At 41.5% G+C, this 22,809-nt stretch overlaps 1 protein-coding gene across 1 annotated transcript in view; it reads left to right on the top strand.

Moving 5' to 3' along the window:
• Positions 1 to 360: 360 nt before the first annotated feature.
• The window catches only part of sv2ca (synaptic vesicle glycoprotein 2Ca), a 37,904-nt gene continuing 15,455 nt past the window's right edge, over positions 361 to 22,809 (top strand). Inside the window, exons 1-4 of the mRNA XM_044197065.1 lie at positions 361 to 740; positions 7,637 to 8,447; positions 18,783 to 18,963; positions 19,967 to 20,118. Coding sequence (XP_044053000.1) covers positions 7,850 to 8,447; positions 18,783 to 18,963; positions 19,967 to 20,118 — 931 coding nt within the window. The 5' untranslated portion in view covers positions 361 to 740; positions 7,637 to 7,849. The remainder of the gene's footprint in view (positions 741 to 7,636; positions 8,448 to 18,782; positions 18,964 to 19,966; positions 20,119 to 22,809) is intronic.

The raw sequence follows: 22,809 nt of genomic DNA, 5'->3' as shown, positions 1-22,809 counted from the left end.
CACGGCCAGAGACAGTCCCTGGAATGCAATGTGCTGCTTCAGTCGACTCTGCATATCAAGGTGAAGTCCCAGACAGCTCTACTTATATGAAAGCGGTTATGTTTGAAATTTAAAACAGACGACTGAACGCACTGAAATGCAAAACAAACAACAACAAAAAAAGACGAATGACTGCGTTCACAGAATTTAGATTTAAAGACCATCCTCGCAGCTCACACGTGAAGCTATCACTAACTTTTCGATTAAGCAGCAGCCCAGGCCTATTTATCATGTACTAACCACTCTCCTACACTGAAAGAAATACTCATTGTCCATACACACAGTGGGTTTCACTCGTGGTGAAGCACCGACTCGCCCACTGTAGCCTGCTTAAATTCAGACCTTTCTTATCTGTTTAGCATTCATGCGTTGCAGTGTTTCACGTCATTCAGTCACCTAACTAGATTGTTCCATCAGACGGAATTACCCGCATCACTCAATGAAGTACAATTATTGATTACACTGCCCCCCTCTCCCTCTCTCCACCCCTCCCTCTCTTCTACCACCATCGCTTTCTTTCGCTCTCTCCTTTCCTGAAGTACTGCAGCGAGGGAGGACTGCATCGAAAAAAAACCCACTGTCGTGCGCTGGCAATTACCTCTGATTCTATTCTACAGTAAAGAATTGTTTTTCTTCCATAAAGCGAATGGATGCAATGGTGCAACTACCAGCTCAGTCCACTCTTCTCGTCATAAATAACGGTAAGTAATTACTACTTTTTCCCTGAAAAAATGCTGACTGTATGACACTTCCTAGTTAGTATTTTTTATATAGCTAATACTAGTGTTTTGTTTTTTAATTTTTATTTCTATGATCAGCTATATTAGGACTTGCAAGTCATGTTGTTCATTTATTTGCATCTTTCCAATGATATCTCTAACTAACATCTAAAGTGGGAGACAGGGATACCTCATTATTTATTCATAAGTTTGTGTATCATTTGTAAAAAGTTAGGATGGTTTCCAGACATGTTTTTTTTTCTGTGGGTGCACTAAATATGCACTAAAAGTAGAGAAATTGGCATCATTAATTGAAAGTAGGCAACAAGCATAAGACTTGCCTCATACAACTATGGCTGTAGTGGAGTTTCAGTTCCAGTTTCTTTACCTTTTTAATTGTGGAACCTATTCATTCAGTATTTAAGGGTGACATAAATGCTTCCATAAATCCTTTATTTGTATCTTGGTTTAAAAAAATCTGATTTAAGATACATGAGCAAGGTCTGTCAATGAATTTGCTTACTTGAACTGTTGTTTGTTACCTTTAGGTAGTTGTTTGGTTTATGATGATCACTGACTGGAGCTCATAGTTTACCCATCTTTATTCACCAGCATGTTTTTAGTGAAATACTTGTCCTCAGCAGAGTTTTGGGTTGTTGGCTGCGGACTGTGCATGCTGTAGTGCAATCCAGCCACCTGCCCTGGGGCAGTTAAAGCACTCTGCACTGCCGCCAAAAAGAGGAGAGGATGCGGGAGCAGGCGACTGACTCATCCATGAATTGCACCTTAAGAGGCAGTGAGAGATTGACAGGCACACAGCCGGTGAACTGGAAATGTGTGGCAAAGTGCTTTGTTTGCAGTCTGAGGGATGCTGTAGTAGTTCTGCGGTGTTAACACTGAAGGCCTCCATCAATGAAAAAATGTTAGATGAGGTAAAGTGATTGCAGGTTGCAGAATTACCCACTTCTCATTGATTTCAAGTTGATTTTTGTTTTTTTCTGCCATTGTAAACAGGAATCTCATTGTAATTCAGAATGCACCTCACCTGCATTCAATAACATCACCATCTCAAGCATCCACTGACCTGTAATTTTGTTAGTTTTCCTAAAGTTTATACAGCATCACACAAGCTATTTTGAGAGGAAGACATTGTCAATTCCAGTGCTTCACTGTTGAATGAACAAAGTACTCTGTGCCAGTGACGATGTAGTAGATATGAGAGCTTCAGAAAAAGATTCTGTCTGTACATTTTGTTGACATGCACAGGCAAATAGGGAATTAATAGATTAGTCATTATTTTAGGGGCAAGTTAAACCCAATAGCATAGTTTACATTACATTCAAAAAATCCTCTTGTCATCCTCATGTCTCAGAATGAGAGAGCATGTTTTCCTTTCTGGAAGTGACTGAAGATTTCAGTGAATTCTTACAACCTTTGTGAATTTCAGGTACACATATACACAGCCATCACATGAAACAGTTTGACAAAATAAACACTTAAAAATTCACCAGTAAACGGGCCACATCTCGCATCCCTTGTATAATCGGTGTTGTTGCGTCATTGCAACATAAAGTGTAAGGTCTGCACCAGACAGTGGTGGTGGCACTTTATGTTTTGTATCTACTATGTAAGCACTGTATTGTGTCAGCAGTGAGGTCTGGCAAGATCAAACAGACAACAGCCTGATGCAAAAAAGCAAAAGAGACACACTTTACTCTCTTTAAATCTGGGATGGAAAATGTTTTATTATTATCTACAACTCCAACATGTGTTCTGTCTGTACAGATGTAAAATTTTATTATTTATATAGATACACACAACAATTATTTTCATGTAAGTATGGAGATTCATAATATTAATATAAAAGGGGAATTCCTTTTTCCTTCGATAGGCACAGAAGTGATTAAAGTCACTACTAACATTAACAATGCTGGCTCCTCATGGTAAGAAAGGCAGACTTCAAATTGCTGTAACTGCTTTATGAATCTGTATGATGTAACATTAGCATAGCTTGCAGTCAGCACTGCTTTTTAATATTTTATCTTCGGTGATGGAGCTTTGAAAGATGTTTTTATCATTTTATTCTATTTTCACATGGAACCATTTGTAGAAACAACAATTTTCTTCTTCGTTTGACGTTCTTTTGCCCATCCTTTCCCCCACCCCTCTCGTCCTCTCCCTCCTCCTCCAGTCAGTCAGTAAGGGCATCAGTGTTTGATGAAATCTCCTAATGGTAGACGTCCCAGGCTGGTTGTGCCTTTGCCTTCCAGATGAGGTCATGGGCTCTCCGTTTTGATGGGATTACATGCGGCTCTGCCCACTTAGAGATTGGACCTGCTCTTTCTGATGCTAATAGAGCAAACCAGCCGTCAAGCCACTGTGCTTGTGCATGTCTTTGAAAGGACAGGACACTGACAAGTCAAACCTGACTGTGATGGAAAGCATTTGTGGTTCCTATAGGCCAGGGGACATAAACTCTAAAACTGGTTCAAATGTATAGTGCACATGATAGTTAAAAACGAAGAAAGGCAGAAAATTGCCATTTCAGAAAACATTTTTGGAGATGCAACCATCATGCATTTATTACAGCATTTTACTGTACTAATAATTGTAGTGTTAAAAAAAGCCCTCAGCTGCCCCCATAGTCTTGCATCATTACCTTTTTTGGTACTGTGTACGGACCAGTGTCTGAACTATCGGACAGCACTCAGCCAAAAGGCAGCAATGATTTTCCTTCAAGTTCTCAAAATAAAGTATATTTGTCTCCTCCAGAACCTATGGGTCAAGCAACCTGAAATTCTAGGACCAGAATTGATTTTATTTTAATTACCTGCGTGCCTATACCAGTCTGTTTAGTGACTGCTGGACTGGCAGATTGGCACCAACAGTGACATCAATCCTTTTGACAAAGTGCATTGCTGGTAGGAAACCCTTACTGTGCTGATAACTGAGTCATTATGTTTTAAGGGTGTTCATTACCACTGTTATTATTACAATATTATGTAGTATGATTATTCAAATTCTCTTTCCAAATGCTCATTAGCAGCTTCATTACTGTGCCACTTTTGGCTAATGAGTCATGATAAACAATGAAAGAGTCTGTTGAAATAGATTGAGTTGGTCAAACACACATACAGTGGATATTAATATACATTTGACATTTCTCAAATTACTTGCCCTGAGTTGGATGTATGGCCAAAACTCCTGTGTAACTCTAATCTCTTAATTTGTCTTTATGTTCATGCACAAAGAAATTTGGGGCCAAGTTATACTTGACCTAGTGTTTTTTTAGTATTCTAAAGAGGTTTAAGGAAAGCAGGGCCGCTATCCATCATGCAGACAGGGGAACAGGGCCTATTTTCAGCCATCCTCATATGGTTCACAGCAACAGTACACACACTATATTAACTCTTTGTCCTAATTTTAGAGAACAGCTATGCCCTGGGACAGTGTATGGACACAGCTTCTTTATGTTCTAATACATTTCCTCATCACCATGTTGGTTTGTTATCAGTAGAAATGTATAATCAAATGTAATAAGGTAAAGACTATATGGCGTTGCATGTCAAGCAGGGTAGCCAAGGAACACAAGGAATAAAAGGGGTTGTATCCACACGCAGGCACAGAGACAGAGCCGGTAAAGTTAAATGATTTAATATCAAGTCAGTATACATGAGGTTTACGTGGATTCCAGTGGGGAATAAGCAAATATTCTAAAATCCAGAGAAACCAAACAAAGTCCAAAAACACCCTAGAAAACAATGGGAAAGGCTAGACCGCTTGACACGTGTGGTAAAGACGATCTGACAAAGAAAAAAGGGAAGCACACAGACTAAATACACTCAGGCGAAGGGAGATAAGGAGACACAGGTGAAACTAATCAGGGTGGAGCAAACAATCAAAACTGGCAGGTAAAGTAAACAAAGACAGGAAGTAAAACTACCAGACACTTGAGGGGAAAAGAGCATTTCAAAATGAAACAGTAAATACTATCCATAAACCCTCAAACCATGACAGATTATACATATAATAGAAAAAACAGGACTTGGTAGAGATGTATGTAATACTGGATATAACTGCCGTACATATTTCTTTCAATTAATATGTTCTATAATTTCCATACATATTGTTTCTGTTGTTTTAACATGTGTTTGTTTAAATTAATTCATGCATGTTGAGTGCTTATGTTGAGTGGGAACTAGGGTGCATATGTGTTGCACACGGACATTTTTGAGGGATGCAATAGGAAAGAACGGACTTTTGGTGAGAGGTTGGTGTCTCTGCATGTGAATTTAAGTTGTGAAGAAGTTGCAAAGAAGACAAGATGTTTTTTATTTTTGTATTTTGATCGGGGCATTTAAAGAACTCATTCCCCCTTGGTTATATGCAGCCAGCGAGGTATGTAAAGTATGTTTGTGTTTCCCGAGTGTATTTGTATAGAGTTTTGCGATATATGTGAATGTGTTTATGTTTTACATTGTCATACTGTAGTTTGACGGTGGATTTCATTGACGGTGAACGTGATAGCGGAGAAAAGAAAGAGAAAGGCAATAAATCCATCAGTATCCAGACCCATGGCGTCGTTTATTTCCCGGAGGGAGTGATACTGGATTTACAACTAGGGATGTGCTGACTGATATTGAGGCTTGGGTGCAGACAGTACGTTGGACTAGTGAGCTGGCTACGGTCTAAAAATGCACAGGTGATTTTAAATGGAAGAATGAACATTTTCTGACAAACAGGAATCAGTGTAAACAATAAATGCTATAAGGAGAGCCTGAAATAGAAGCAGAAAAGAAAGAAGATGCAGGAGGAATGGAATGGGGTAGAATGGGCAGTATAAGATAAAAAAGAGATTGGTTTGCTTGGGAGTGTTGTTGGTTACCCAGTTTGATTGTGATTGCTCCCGTTGCTGGGGCTGTCTGCGCTGTCAGGGTCTCATCAGCTGGGGTCAGGTGAGGATGGTCGTCTGTGTGCTCGGGTGTCCTCTGAGCTTCATCATCACTGACAGCGGGCCTCCCCATACACACCATTGATTCTCTGACAGGCAGGTTCTACCCTTTTGCCGGTGTGTGTATATGTGCATGCTCGTTTTAAGTAAAAATGATGTGTGATAGCCAACATGACCTGTTCCTGAAAAGTAAATAGCATCAGTTCAGTGACACTACTGAACTCTGACATGCTCCTGGCAGGGTTCAAAATTAATTTTATTTTTAGATTCAGTCAATAGAGAAGTTCCACACATGACAAGAAGTTACAATGTTCCAAGCTCAAGAAGAATAGTTTGAGAAACGGTATAATACTAATTCAGGATTTATGCAGGATAGCAATCTTCTGCAGTGGTTATTATTATATAGGACAAAGAGAAAACTGAGAATATCATGCCACTAATCATAAATTAACCCCTTGCAATGTGCATCTTACCATTGAGGTGAACAACTGCTTTTGGACAAAGGAATGAATCATCCTCAGGACAATATCTGAGGCACTACCAGTGTCAGTGGAGGTATTAAAAAATTATCAGTCCAGTGTGCTCATAAGCACAGAAGTCATCCAATGAGCCAAAAGGGATTAGTAGAGTCACCTTGAATCAGCATTGTCATTTTACCCAGTAAAATTGCATTATGGGCGCTGGAGCTGGCCCTGTGATTTGTGTCCTCCTGACAAGGCTTCAGTGTTCATTAGAGGATGTGGTGAGCAGCTCCTAGACACACGGGAACCGCACACACTGGACAGCTCTGACCATACACACACACACATTGGACATCTCTAGACCATCTCCACCCTACTCCTAAGTATGCATTCTATCTCTCTCAAAATGTTTTATAAAAAATGAGCAATTTAGGATTTTCTTATTTAACTGACTGATTTTGCAATTATTTTAATTTTAATAATGGTTGTGTCTCTGTGCTATGACAAATTATAGAATAAACAAGCCAGAGTGAGCCTGTGGATGATGAACTGTGGCTCACAGTTTGAACACTCATGAAATCATGTTACATCATGTTACATCATGTGCACTGCTAGGCTGGGGTCTCCCTCCCATCATCACTGGCCTGCCAAGATGGGAAAGGGCTTCCCCATCCATGGTGTGAGCGTGCACTCACATATGTGCATGCCGTGTTTGGGTGTGCGAGAGAGATTTTCTGTGTGTCTATTTATTTGAATTTCTTGCAAGTATGTGTGACCCATTTTATGTGTTAAAGACACCAAAATCAGGGGCATTAGAGAATAGCTATTGTGTGTGTGTGTGTGTGTGTGTTTCTACTATGTGCATGTGTCTGTGCCTTTATCTACGTATCCACTCATGGCCATTTCTACTTTGCTCCTTTCTTTGCACGGATTAAATATGACAGTGGCGTTCCGGTTGAATTGTCTCTCCCATTAGAATAAACCAGCTCTTTATTGGGGGCAAACCGATTTCGGGCAGAGCCTTGTTTATTAGCTTCTGTTTCTCAGAGCTAATCATGAGTCAGCAGATTCAGCATCTTTGTTTAAAATGCTCATCTCTTCAAATCTAAGTCCAACTCATGAAATATAGAAGAAGGACAGTGCCCCTGGAAATATTAATTTTGAATAAAAACTGAGAGCTATACAGCCAAAGCATTTTTCCTCACTCCAAATGATTAAAAGGCCTGGGAGAATGGTGAGTGAATGATTAAAGAGGGTATGTGCTGTCAGTGGGGTGTCACCTGTTAGTCTGGAATAGTTACGGATGTAGCAGGGGAGAGATGAGTTACGAGCACTATCTGATCAACATTTCCCTCTCTTTTACTTTCTTCCTCTTCTTCTCTGTGATCTCTCCCCTGTCCTTCCTCCTGCTTGTTCTCTCTCTTTTTTTATCTGTCTGTCTCTTACCCTTCCCCCATCTCTCTCAGCCTGGCCGATGATTGCCACAGCCATTGTGGGTTATCTCCTCTGGTGACTGCGGACTCAAGAGTTTCTTCCCTGCCGCATCTCGAGACCCACTGATCTCACCATTCCTGTAATTCCCCCACCAGCGTACACTCACCCCTGTTGCCCCTCTTCCCTCTTTCTTCTACTTCTAAGTATCCTCTGAACCCCCGTGAAGACCTACCGGTGGAGCCAGAATGGAGGACACTTACAATAACAGGACTTCCCTGGCTAAGGGGGCCAAGGACATGGCCAAGGAGGCCAAGCGGCATGCAGCAAAGAAAGTCAACAAGGTGGTGGACCGTGCCACAGACGAGTACTCATCCCACCGCAACTACAGCCGATTCCAGGATGAGGAAGACGAAGATGAGGATTTCTACCGGAACCCCCCGAGACAGGATGGAGAGGGCTACCATGACAACGAGGAGGGCTCTAGCGATGCTACAGAGGGCCACGACGATGAGGATGAGATCTACGAGGGCGAGTACCAGGGGATCCCCTCAGCAGGAGATAGGAAGCATAAGGAGGGTCAGGTGGCACTGGGACAACCGATGTCAGATGCCAGAAGGGACCGTAAGGGGCTGGAGGACGAGAGACAGGCTGATGAGGAGGAGCTGGCCCAACAATACGAGCTGATCATCCAGGAGTGTGGTCACGGGAGGTTCCAGTGGCAGCTCTTCCTGGTGCTCGGGCTGGCACTCATGTCAGATGGGGTGGAGGTGTTCGTGGTGGGCTTTGTGCTACCCAGCGCAGAGACAGACATGTGTGTGCCCAACTCCAGCTCAGGATGGCTAGGTAAGGGACTCTGTGTGTGTTTGAGTGTTGGAGAGTGTGCATGCATCTATTTGTGCTATAGCAGGAACTTATGCTGTTCCTTCAATATTAATTCAATCGCATCAATTTTGTTAGTTTTCATGATTCTAAATGGTGTTTTGCAAGGATTTTCTCCTGCCTTGATTCTGCTGTACATTGCGTTGTGGGACAATACCATGTGCCCAAACACTTCATAATTACATTATTACAATTCAACTTTGGTATGTAAAAGTTATACATACAACATGAATTGAAGTAATGAAGGGGCACTCCACTGATCATGTCATACTGATGTCATCAGGGTTATATCAAACTAGAGGTGTGGAGTTTGAAAGATGTGTGTCTACCAGGCAGGGAGGGTATAACAAAAAGACACTGTCCCGTTGCATTATGGGAAACTTAGGATCCAGTGTATTGGGAGCTTGACCCTTGCTAGGACCTAAAAGTGAGGACATCTCGACCTCTGCTGCACAGATTTTTAAAATCTGTCCGTCACAAGTTCAACAATGTCGTGGAGCAGACAGACTTAATCAGTAAAGTACCCCTTTAAGTAACGACACAATTGTCCCAATGCCATTAAAAGTCTCACATAATTTTTAGCGCCTTGTTATTCCAAAAGAAAAAACCTGTTCAGAGGACATTTTCTAATCTGTATGATGGATATGTTTTTGGCACAGCAGAGGAGCTTCCTTGTAAAATGAAGAAGTTTTCTGGTGGTCTTGCCACCTGCACTTGGATGTAAAGGTACAACTGAAAGGCATTCTACATCCTGGATAGTATACACTGAGGGTATTCTGTACATACTTTAACTGTATTTAATAAAGCAGACACAACTACATCCAAAATCAAACCATGTTAGTATGCAAGTATACTTCATTTTAATATTTTCCCAGTGTAAACATGTTACATATTAAAATCATGGTTTGAATTAGTATATAGTGAGTAACCTGGACAAAAGGAAGGGCCACACTACCTTCTGTGGAAAATTTTTCGGCCTAAAAGATGAGATTAGTTCTACATATTTGTGCTATACTTGTCACACTTTATCCTAGTTGTGTTTCACATGGATGAGGTGTTTCGGTCCACTGGTCGCCATGTCAGGATTAAGAGGGTAACTAGTATTCCCTGTGTGCTCTGTGTGTTGAGCAGGAGTCCCAGCAGTCCCAATGGCTGCAGGTGTATAATCCATCACCATGAAGCTGTGTACAGGGGCTGACTCACTGTGTCAGTACCAGAGTGGCGAGGACATCAATTCAGGCACACAGACCTTAGATACTAACTGCCTCAGTGAGACATGACAATACATCAACTGCACTGCAACATCTGATGCAAAATTGATATGGCAAGGCCCTTTTACAGAATGGAGGTTGTGACTGGAAGTTGGAAAAAAAATTGGATTACAGTTTCAATTCAAACACCCTGTCATATGTAAAATATTTACTTACTTTTAGGTATCATATTTTTGATTATAGACATTTGTTTATTTGACTATTCCAGATAACAAAAATTGAATAATTACTATTATAATTACTAATAATTACATTATTGCATAGTAATGCCACTAAATACATAGATTTCTCAGCTTGGAAGTGTAAATATCATAACTTCTGTATTATTTAGACATGATAAAAGAGTTTGTTAATATATGTCTGTATGGGGTTGTCACTGTTAAATCCTCACAAGATGTTGTGTATGGTGCACCTTCATTTTTATCTCTTTCCAAGTATGTATGTAAACTCTTTTCTTCCTCGCTAGCCGAGCAAAGTCCTGCAGGCATTCATGCTCTACGCTCTGCTTCTCCTTGTTCGTGACTCCATCCCTCACCCCCATCCCTCCCTACCTCCCTCCCACTCTCCATTCTCTATGTGCCTCTCTTTTCTTCTCCCATCCTCCCCCATTCTCCTCTCCTTTCTTTTACTGATTGCCCTGAGGCTCCTCCCTGTTGAGGTGAACATGATTGGTGTGTGTATGTGTGTGTGTGCTCATGTCTGAGCATAGCCTACATGATTACTATGACCTTGTTGGTATCCATTTGGAGTTTTCCAGTAGTAATTACACTTAATTACAGCCAACAAAATGAAGTGAATTGATGTTTTACAGGTGCCATGACAATATTTTATTGCCTTGAAGTGCAGAAATAAACAACAACCAGTTATATCTGTGGATGAATTAGGGTGGTCTCATTTTTCATGTATTTCATATAACCTTTATTTAACCAAGCAGGACAACAAGGTTCTTATTTTGCAATGACAGCCTTACAATAAGATGTCCTCTTCATGGTGGTCTGTTGGTGGAGATAAAGAATAGCTTTCAAGGGGCACAGGGGCTAGACTACCCACCATTGCACGGACCCGGGTACAGTTTTAGCCATGGTACCGGCAGCTTGCTCGAATGTTCAATTTACTTCAATTGACAGGTTTAGCATGTGGGAAGCCAGTGAGGGATCATGTCCTTGTTGCTGCTGCACTGGTGACTCATACTGTTGTGGCTCCATGGAAGGGAGATTTTTCCACCCTTGTTACAACCTCCTGGTGACACTCCTCACTTGGTGCATTTCCATACACTTAACTAACCAGATTACAGTCGACTTTGTGCTGTAACCTGATTTCTGAAACATCATGTACTGTATACAAGAAACACGGTTTCTGTAATTGGGATATGGGATTAGAGAAACCTGATTTCCCCAGGTAGATTATATACGAAAAAGCCTATTTCTTGGCCATGTCTGTGTGTGACCACTTTTCTAAATGGCGTTTTATGTGTGAGCAGATGCATGACAAAGACTTCAGACAAAAGTACTGTGACACTGTGACAGCAGACCAACGGGATGAAAGGAGAGAGCTTTGCGTGTTGTATGCGTGTATTCAAATTAATTCCATCCAAAGTCTGATTAAAGCTGAAACTAACACAAAATATCTTTTTAGAAGTCCATAAGATGGTTTCCACTGCTGAAAATTTGACTATTGGTAAAATTCAGCCTGATTCATGTTGTGAAGAATAGCAGTGCGCGCTCACTACAGTGTCTTCTTCTCACTGTGTATTGTATCACTATTACAGTTAAAGATTTCCTGCGTAACCTGATTTCTCAGAGTAACCTGGTTTCTTTTGTGCATGTAAATGTACTGACTGGCAGGTGGAAAGAAGTGGATGGTGATTCCATGTGTTTCAGAAGAGGCACGCAGCTGTCTACATGGCTAACAATGGAGTTAGCTGTAAAGTGGAACTATAGGAGTAACATGTGAAAAATCATATGAAAAGTCACCCCAAAACCCCAAAAAAGAAATAACTTTTAAGTAAATCAAAAGTTCGAACCAAACATGCAATAGTTGACCACATCACAGAATACATTTTTTATTTTATTGGACATTTCAATTCACACTCTTAAAACATTTGAATTACATTAAAATAACCATTTGGTGTTTGGTTAGTTCCACCTGAGCTGGACTCCCATCATAGTTGCATTGTGCTGGTCCATTAACCACATAACAGGCAGAGACAGAGGCAAGCTGCACAGACTAAGCTGAGCGTAATGGGATAATGCAGTATGAAAAACTCAAAGGCCTGAATAGGATGGATGACTGAAATGCTACAGAATTCAATTTGGTCCTACCAGTATCCCGATCACACAGGACTCTTTAATGCTTTAATGTTAAATGGGAATAAAGGATGGAGAGTTCGGGTAGGAGGGACGATGTGGGAAGGAAGTGGGAGGGAAAACAAGTGCGCTGTGAGATGCAATGTGTGTTATGAACAGGGGAGAGGAGAGGAGAGGAGGGGGGACAGCTCTGAAGCAGAGAGATTGCCAAGTTAGAGGAGTAATGGGGACAGAGGTGTGGGTGGATGGGAGCAGAGAGGTGGGAGATTGGTGGTATTCAGTACACCAACAATGTGAAGGAGAGGCTCAGCTATCATCTCAGACACAACAGACAATGGGAATGCATCACCCTATCATTACTTATTTGTTGTCTTAGGCTGTCTTTTCCTTGCTGAGACTCCCCTCATTTCTCCTTCTGACTCTCTCAACTCGGCTCTCCTTGTTTTAGTTTAACATCCATCTCTCCCTCTCTGCCATCGATACTTTCCCCTTCTTGCTCGTTTCACCCTCTACTTTATCCTCTTTTTCTTTTCATCCTTCCTTTCCTGTCTTCTGATCTTTTGTACCTTTTTCTTTCTTGGGCCTCTTTGTGTTGTAGCTTCACTCTCCGTCTCCTCTCAAGCTCCATCTCTACAGTACTTCTCCCTCTTTGTCTCTTTTCTTTTCTCATCATTCCCCCTCTTTCTCGCTGTCTGTATGAGCCAGCTGGCCAGCTGTGTGCGGCTGTGTGGTCCAGGGGTAGCTGAGCATGGCTAAACTGCAGTCAGATCGCAGCATCACTGCAGAGATTACACTACTTGAGTAGTGCAGCTCCACATTGTGTGGGAGAATGTGTGTGTGTGTGTGTGTCGGAGAGGAAGGGGGGAGTGTGTGATGGGACTGAGTGTGTGTTTGTGCGCACATATGGACCAAACCTGCTGCCACCAGCAATATCAGCCACAAGTAAACCATGTCTAACTGCTCGCTCTTATCAGGGGTTCATAGCATCACTATATTTTATGCAAATTATCCATAGTCTTTAATGTAATGAAGGTTGTATCATTACTGATGCTGAGTGAGTCATTTTAAACCCTGCACTCTAAGCCCTACAATACTTTCATATAGATTTCATTGAAATCCTGCCCCCACTGATATGACTTAAATATGACAAAAAGCTTCAATCTTTTTTCTGCGGAGGTGGCAGAAAACGGAGGCATGAATCCGATCAAACTGACACGATGTAGTACAAATGTGATTACACGCTGCTCAGTGTAAAGGAGCTGATGACAGTGGAGCAAAGACGAAACTAAGAAAAATAAATGAGAGAGAAGCACAGAGGAGAAGAGAGGAGCAGGAGTGAAGAGGGGAGAAAATGATGAAGGGAAATGGGAAGCGAGTCAAGAAATTGGAAAGCAAGAAATAAAGGAAAGGTTGGGAAGAAAGGTACAAAAGGGAGGAGAGCTGAGGAAAAGGGGAGAGGAGATAGAATAAGATCAATGTAGCAATGAAGAGATTGAGAGAAACAGAGAAACAGATAGAAGGAGTGGAAAAATATCAAACTGGGAGAGGTACCATGGTGTCGCTGTAGCATACACCAGCCATGCTGTTATAGGATAGTATCATCATTATGAATACAACAGGACGGGTGTTTTGCGTGACGCTGAAACAGTTTGCACTGCTAAGAACGAAGGGCATCAAAGCATGAAATCAGAGAAGAGGTCGTGATGCAGCTCAGCGCTCCCACGGCTCTCAGGGGGGCTCCTTGGGATGTGACAGGACAGAAAACACTGCACCAGGGCCTTCCCCTTCTTCCCCTCTTCCCTGTCATTCTCTCACCCTATCTGGCAATTACTGAACCCTCCTCCTTCATTACCTTTTTCTCTCTTTTATCACCCCCTTCCCCCCTTCATTGCTGTTGCTTTTTTTTCTTATGTTACTCACATATTTCATCTGCTTGCATTTGTGCTTGCTCCTGTATAAATTATTTTTTTTTATCTTTCCTCCTTCATCTAGTTCCCCAGTGGCTAGTTTAAATGTATTTGTAATATTTTAATCTGTGAGTTAGATTCACTTTTTGGTCCTGTGTGTGTGTTTGTATGCGTGTGATTGTAGCAGTGTTTTACTCCATATCTTAGACTAAAACACCAACTCCATGGAATTTGTCTTGTGTTTAGAGTGTGCCTGTGATTTTGCTGAATATTAACCATTCCTGGAGATGTGTTTTGACGTCTCGACAGAGTGTCTTGGGCCAAAACCTTTTGCTTCTGCCTGAGAGGTCTCCTGACACACTGTCATTTTCTGATGGTACTCAGAGTCTATATGGAGTCCAAATTCAGCTGTTTTTCACAGTCGAACGGTGAAACGTCTGTACCAGCTGACATCCATTCAACGAGTTTAGCTTCTAATATGTCTAATCGGTGCTTTAGAAAGTGTGCATTTCTCCTGTATAAAGAACCAAGACTTTACACTTCATCCCTCTGCAGTTTCAGATCCAATTTTCTTGTCTTGAAATTAGGCTGAACCAAGCTGAAGTCTATTGATTGTATCCTTGCTCTTATTCTGCAGGCCTGAGAAAGGACCTACATTTATAACCTTACTCAATCAATGACAGGGCAGTATTGGGTGATAGCACTCAGGGAAGGGGTTTCATTAATCAGAATACTCTGGTTGAAGCTCTTGTGCTCTTATCATTTCCAGTGCGTTCAGTATTGACTGATTGACTGTAGCCTGTGCATCAGTCTAATGAAATATTGAAACGTTTCATGCATGATGTATGTTATACTGTTAAGTTGAAGTGGATTTCTGAACAGAATTAGTTTATGGTGATTTTTCACTGGGAGCACAGAGGGGATAATGACACCAGATGCAGACTTTTAGTCAACTATGTTGATTTATATTGAAAAAAAATTGAGAAAAACACTATTACATAACCACACCCCAGCAAAGACCCAAGCCATTTTATCCTTTTATGTATAAAAAAACATGTCAGTCACTGGATAACCTTTAAAACATCACATTATGCAAGTTGTATTCATGGGCAGACCCTTAATTTCTTAACTAAAACCTAACCTGCACAGCAGTTTTAGTCAGAACTCAGGCTTGTCATATTCCACCGTCACTGTTACATGTCTGTTACCTTGAAAAACATAGAAAATCCCATACAGGCAAATATACAATAAGCGCTCCCTGGGGCAGACACATGAAACTCTGTGTCCAAAAAAGTGTCCAGCAGTCGTAAATGTCTATGTGTTGCCTACATGCAGTAAGGGCTGTCATTTGAAAATGTTCATCTTGCTTGCTTCTGTTTTTCTGCACAACAGATTTTGAGGCAATCAAATTTTTCCATGTTGTTTTTTAAAGATCTGTGTATTTTGACAATGGAAAATATAGAAAAATATTTAATGAGGGGATGCATGTGAGCAACCATTTATCAGTTTGGAGTCAAATATAAAATTTCTCTTTCTGAAAATCAGAAAAATGTGAAAAATTCACACCTGGGGCAAGACACCATCTAGTGGTTTGGGGAAATGCACCAGTGTCCCTGACACTTAAATTTTTCTATGTGGTCTGATTTTTGTTGATGTGTAAAAATGTTAATTCCATGATCTCTGAAAAAACTAAGACATTAAATCATGTTAAAAAAAATGAAATCAGCTTATACTCTGTTAATGCTATTAGCTTGTTTGTTTACAGCAAAACATGTGCTAACATGCTAACATGCAAATGCTAACTACAATTAGCATTTGGATAAAAAAAAGGTTTGTGAAGAATAAACCATAATTTAGACAAGTCTCATCAGTGTGACCGTTCCTGTGAACAAATCTTCAACCTCAGATTTTGCTGCAGTGTAGTAACTGCTTGGTTCGAGTCCAAAAGCCACAGAAAATAGGACTGTATCACTCTGACATCACACTGAAAATGGAGAGTGACTCATAATCAATTACAAAGAAATCCCACTTGGGGCAAAAGACACACGATTCTGTCGAAATATGTACCATGATTTTCTTACATGACAGGTTAATGCCACACAAACTACCTTTTGGTCTTTTGGTGATGTGACAGACCTCATAATGTTAAGGGATGTCTGTGCTATTTTTGAATTATATTACACCACAGTACATTACTCTCCTCTTTGCTGATGCAGACACCGCTGACATCATGCTCAGCAATACCGTGCAGCAAGTCGGACATAATATCAATAAATTCATTACGTAATGGACTGTCCTGTGAGAGATGTACTCATTAGTCTACAGTTTTATTGTTCTTTTTTTTTTTTAAAGGGCATTAAAGTAGCAGGAATCAGAGATTCTTTCTTTGTCTGTTTTGTGCCAGTATCTCTAAAAACCCCAGACTTATTGTTTGTATGGAAAGTTGAGTACTGAAACTTAATGAAAAGGCCTCTGGATGTTTGGATGCATGACAATTAAATGGGAGGCCAATGGGTGTTTGCCTGGGCCCCGTATATCTAGCCTCTTCTTAATGAAGCAAGTGTGAACTGTGCATAGATTGAAGACTTACATTAAATTTAGAATTGAATTTATGGTGCCTTCAGGCAACCATCTAGATGGCTGCCAAATGTGACAGATAGCCGAGTTTTGACCCCTGAAGCGAGAGAGTCAAACAGATATTTGCTCACAGCAGAGGAGGAGAGACCTGACTGCAGACATTACAGAAAGGAAATGCATCTTGCTATTAAGATTATTGTAATGGGATGAACAAAGTGTCCCTAGGGCAGAGTCCATATATGACTACAACTTTCACACTTGTTTCTTTTTGTGTGGAATTATGAATACAAATATCCTCGCTAAACCAGTTTTATTTTTATGTGTCTGCATATGTCTGGATATGGATGAAGACAAAACATTACTGTAATATTATCTGCCTGTAAACTATTCAGTGTTTTAGCCTGGAACAGAAACCCCCAAAAAATACATTTCTGGCTGGAGTTGCTCTTTGCAGCAGACACTGTATGTCCATGAAGGCTGTTAACCACACAATGCCACATACAATATAGACTAAAGCAGTAATAATAGGCTCCTCTCTCCAGAGCAGAATCATGATGATCAGTGAGAGAAATCAATGCTGTTTTGTTGGAGCATTGATCCCATTTGTGATGAGAGAGATTAAAAGAGAGCAGCGGGTCCTTTTGTAAAGTCGCCCCACGTTACTGTTCGCATTTGTCTCCTCAGATCAGAGCCAGTCTTTACACACTGTATTTACTTATGGAGCGTACTGGGGCAGAGTGGTTTTCCACTTGGGTGTCAGGTTCATTGTCATCAGCCATTGCTCCAGTTTTTAGGATCCAATCAGAGTAGCGGGAGTAAAATTTGATTGAATTTGAAAATTGTACATGCAGCAATCTCTTCTTGTCGTAACACAATTAGAAAGTATAGGTTTAATATGTTACTTGCATCTAGCAGCAGTCTATTTGTCCCTTTTTAAAATGACATGTCACATGTAAGTTTATCATTCCGTGTGGAGTCAGTCATTCAACATAACTTCCAATTCACTGATGAACATTCAGCGATAATGGAGGCACAAGTGTAATGTTGCCTCATATTTTAATTTGACGCTGCACCATTTGCCAGTAGAGGCACATTTAGAAGACATGATTCTTAAAACACTTCTTTGGCTGAGAGTGACCAAGACATTTTGGGAGATACTTTCAAAATGTCAAGTTCACTTTCACTTGAATGGGTACTATTTTTTTGGTGAATGGTCATAGTATGAGAATAAAAAACGTAAATCTGTGAAGGTTATCAGTTCAAACCGCTAGCAGGGAATGAAAGTGTATCTTTCTTAGTTGGTCTTGCCCTGTGTCTTTGAGCAAGGCATAACTGTTCTTTGGCTGAAATGGATTCTTAAAATGAATTGCTGCAACAGAGAACTTTCAGGGAATCTCTCTGGTGTGAAGTCTGTAACATATTAACATGTTAAAGCGGTTGTAATTAATATTTTTATATTAAGAATAGATCATATAAGCTTGTATGTGAAAGGTGTCACTCGTAGTGACAACTCACAGATAATTATCACTGGACTCTGCAGTTCCCTTCAGCTCTAAGGAGCTTCATAGCGTCTTATAGCTCATTGTTTTGGTCTTCATAACTTTAGTGTTCTGGTTCATTCTCATCACTTTCATAGTGTAATTTTCAGCCACAGTGGACATCTGTTTTCAGTGAAAAAGCTCTGAAAATCTGCTTTACACGATCTGTGCAGCACTAAACAGCAGACTAGCTGGTGAACACAGTTCACACAATTAGCAGCTAAAGAGTCAGATATTTCCCTTCCATTAACAGAGATCAACAGAGAGTGAATATTTGACTTATATGTGCCAGGTGGCCAGTAACCGCTGGATGTGTAAATAGGCAACTGTTTGCTAAGTTAGCCATATCAACTTTATAAGGTGATAAAATGTCAAAGTTGAGTTTACAGCTTGTTTCTGCTGCCCCCTGGTGACCCAAAAGTCCATTATTGCAGGTTTAAAAAGTACCCCTAAAGAGCATGTATAATTTTGTGAAGATAATCTAGCAAATCATTTGTGAAAAAACTAAATTAGAGGACTGACACTAAAATCATCTCCAATGAGAGATGACCAATGAGATAAACCCCCAAAATGTTGGTTTAGTCTTAGATACCAAAACATGTAACTTCATACAAACATCTGCACATGCAGCGATGTGAGGTAGAGTATTGTACATTAAGGCAAACACAAATCAGACCCTTCTCTCCCCTTATCTTTCCAGGAAGTGTTGTTTACTTGGGGATGATGGTTGGAGCGTTCTTCTGGGGAGGGATGTCTGACAAAGTGGGCCGCAGACAGTGCCTCCTCATTTGCATGTCCACGAACGGCTTCTTTGCCTTCCTGTCATCTTTTGTCCAGGGATACGGCTTATTCCTCCTTTGTCGTCTCGTTGCAGGCTTTGGGTAAGTCTGATAAAGTGAAGGTCATTCCGGCGAGGATGGCAAGCCATCAATTTAAATTGTGAAAAGTCAAGTCTAATGGTACACTATGGCACCTCAAAATCTCCTTCTTTGGCAACAGGATGGTCACACTATCTGAACATATACAGTATGTGTCCAGAATCAAAGTTTGCACCAGGACTAAATCAGTGAGTGTAAAGAATGAATCTCTGAGTCAAAATCTATTTGAGGAGTGTTTCTGTAGGCATATTTCTGTCTCTCCTAATTGTTACTCCCTTTGTTGTCTTTCACCGAATAACTGTTGGTTGCTGAAAAAAGCTTAAAGCAATTGCCTTAAATAATTACTTAAAGCCGGTTTCTCTCGCTGCTCTACAGAAAATTTGGTTTGTTAGGTTAGGTTTGTTTTACCATAGAGGTTTTACTATACATCTAAATAAATGTAATTTTCTCCTACTGCTGCAATGCAGAGCAGTAAAAACTGTTTACAGCTGATGTGTAAGAGCCAGTGACATTCTCACTCCATAAATAAAACTTCAATAATAATTCTTGCAATCTTAGAATTCTTAAAATAACTAGAGTGCGTGAGGAGCTGGCACTGAGGATTTTTTTTTGTATTATGTTTGGGGGGGGAAACATGCTTAGTTGTGCACATTTATTGCTTACTTGATCTCCTATGTAATCTTAGTAATGAACCTTCAGTTTATTCTGTTTTAATGGAAAACAATAAAAAAAAACACTTATGGTGGTAAAAAAGCTGAATAAAGTCTATTAGAATTTAAACATTTAATCAAATTACAATTGAATTGGCAATGTCTGACTTCTTCAACTGGAGGAACAAAAACAGGCCACAAACTGAAAGATTAAGACAAGGCATGTAAAAGAAATCATGACTGCAACTATGTAAAAGATGTAAAATACAAGTATTTATAAAGTTAAGTTTCTGCCCTGGTTTGGGTTCTATCTACCTCACTCCCACCAACTTTACCATTCTCTCTGGTTTTTGCAGGATAGGAGGTGCTGTGCCCATCGTTTTCTCCTTCTTTGCAGAGGTGTTGTCCAGGGAGAAAAGAGGAGAACACCTCAGCTGGTTGTGTATGTTCTGGATGATTGGAGAGATATATGCATCTGCTATGGCCTGGGCCATCATACCACACTATGGTGAGTTTATCAGTTAGAAAATATTGTAATGTACACCAAACTGCACTTACTAGGCATGGAATTGCGCTTCATAATAAAGAGAAAAGGCTAATTATGAGTTGTAAATAAGTTAGTGAAAAGCCTTAACAGGATATAGTTTAGCAACACTGATGAGAAGCTTGGCAATGTGACTTTATGCTAAGCTCCTGACTACAGGTTACAAAACTGTAAGGCTTCCTCGTGGCCGTGGGTCGAGGTGCTAGTTTTCTCTGCCATGAGAATCAATCACTTAATAGCTCTGATTGGCTGCAGGCTATGAGAGGCAGAGGTTAAGAGATTAATGTATGCATGGATACCATAGAGCAGACGCATGCTGAAAGGGTGAGGGTGGGCCTGTGGGAGAGAGAAAGCTGTGATTTATGACAGTACTGCATTAGATATCAGCTGCACCCATCATGAAAAGAAACAAAAAGAAGGGAATGAGCTTTCTTCCTCTCCTCTTCTCCTACTTGCATTCTTTCCACTTCTTCCCTGCTTTTTTAACCTGCTGTCCCTTCCTTTTACTGCCTCCCCTCTCCTGTTGTTTTGTACTCTCCCCATCTCTCTGTCTAACTCTGTCCTTCCTTTTATTACCTCTCCTCTCTCTCCAGTCTCTGTCTCCGCAGAGTGTTCTTCTTGATCAAGCATAATTAGGTTTTTCTCCTTGCTCTAATAGGACAAAGCTACAGCTAGAGGTGATTTATGGCCAGACCATGCTTTAGCCAACCTGTGACGTCAGTGAGAGGGAGACAGTGTGTGTGTGTTGCTGTAAGTGGCATGGATGATGCTTTACTGGACTTCAGCCACATACAGGTCTACTTCAAGGCAAATTGAAGGCAATGACATCTGGCATTGTAAGAGGTATTGGGTTAACACACAGACACACAAGGCACATGAGAACACACATACGTCCATTGCTAATCATGAAGTTTCCGATAAAGGACTTCTCAGTTTTCTTACATGTTAATCAAGGAGATGCATGCACACACTGCTGAAGACCCGCTCACATGGACTCACAAAACCCTCTGAAACCAGAACAAGTCTTCATGAAGAAACTCTGTTGTCAGATCTGCTGATATCATATTGAAGGGATGGTAGTGGCCTTACTTTGCTCTTATTCTCTCTGACACTCACTACCTCTCTTTCTCTGAGAGGGAACTACGTGTCTTGCATACATACTCCAGCGCTCACCAGTGTTTTTCATGTTTTCCCTAAAGTGCTGCAGTGCCTGCAACCAGCAGCACTACGATGTGTGGGCAAAAAGGCCTCCTGCAGAGATACCTTTACGTTGTTCAACAAAGACATAAAGGTATCAGTGATGGGTTATGATACAAGTGCCTCAACACTGGTGTTTAATACACTATTAGAGCTCTCATTTTTCTTCTCCACTCACTGACTCCTAATGTCTCCCAAAAGCGCCCTGCCAGACTCACAGCTGGGGCCCTGAAGGAGGTCTGCTCGGCACAGATCCTCATCACACTGACGGGCGAGTTTGAGGAATTTTCTTGCTGCCAAGCAAGCCCACCACTAGAGTAACCTCATTAGACACTGCTCAGATCTACAGATTAAAGATTAAATACCCCCCAGTGGACTTCACATCATTGTCAATTACTTGTAACGCCTCTACTTGTACTACTTGAAAGGCATTAAGGCATTAAAATTTCTTCAATGCTTCTTTAATGCATGGACTGCACTGCAAAATTATTCTTATTGATCTTACATTAGTGTGAAAGTGGGCACAGCAAAGGGAGAAAGGCAATATTTTATCTAGTCACTCTAAATTAAAGGAATAATTCAACATTTTGGGAAATGTGTTACGGACAGAACAACCGGAGACAAAGGTGAGGAGACTGAGAGAGTTTATTATTACAAAGAGGTGATATGGAATGGATATGAGTGGAGATGATACCGTCCCTTATTTCGCTTATGGTAGAAGGGTTTGGGAACTGGAGCGACACACACAGGAGACTGGGGACACACGGGAGCCGGGGCTGGAGCGACACACTCAGGAGACCGGAGATTACTGGAGTCGGGATTCGGGGTTCAAAGTGGCGGTAGCCGTGACGTAACGTCGTGGGTGAGTCCGTGGAGTGTTCGAAGGTAGGTAGCGTAGCTCTGTCCTTCATATGAACGAGACCGGACACTGACTGAGGTGAGGAGTTGTAATTTATAGAGGGTAGAGTGGCTGATGACGTTCAGGTGTGTGATGGGTGACAGGTGCTGGGAATCAATATGCAGGTGAGGGAGTGCAGAGTGAAGGGGAGTGGTTGGAGAGAACATGACAGACTGACAGTACCCCCCCTCCACGGCCAGCTCCCGAGGGCCGAAAGACCCCCCCCTTCCCCCGACACCGCGGCCTGTCCCTAGGGGCCAAGCCGATCCGGGAGCTTATAGGGATCCGGTGTGTCGGGCGGCCGACCAGGAGCTTGGGCCGGGCTGGAGACCGGAGCGGCCTCTGGCGGTCGACCAGGGGCTTGGAGACGGTGTGAGGCCGTCGCGGCCTCTGGCGGACGACCAGGGGCTTGGAGACTGCTGGGGATCGGGGAGGAGACTGGAGAGGAGACCTCCGGGCTGGAAGCCGGAGCGGAGACCTCCGGGCTGGAAGCCGGAGCGGAGACCTCCGGGCTGGAAGCCGGAGCGGAGACCTCCGGGCTGGAAGCCGGAGCGGACTCT

This window comes from Siniperca chuatsi, linkage group LG5, assembly GCF_020085105.1.
Source record: "Siniperca chuatsi isolate FFG_IHB_CAS linkage group LG5, ASM2008510v1, whole genome shotgun sequence".
NCBI lineage: Eukaryota > Metazoa > Chordata > Actinopteri > Centrarchiformes > Sinipercidae > Siniperca > Siniperca chuatsi.
Note: the sequence above shows the minus strand (reverse complement) of the source record. Positions and strands in the feature narration are given on the sequence as shown.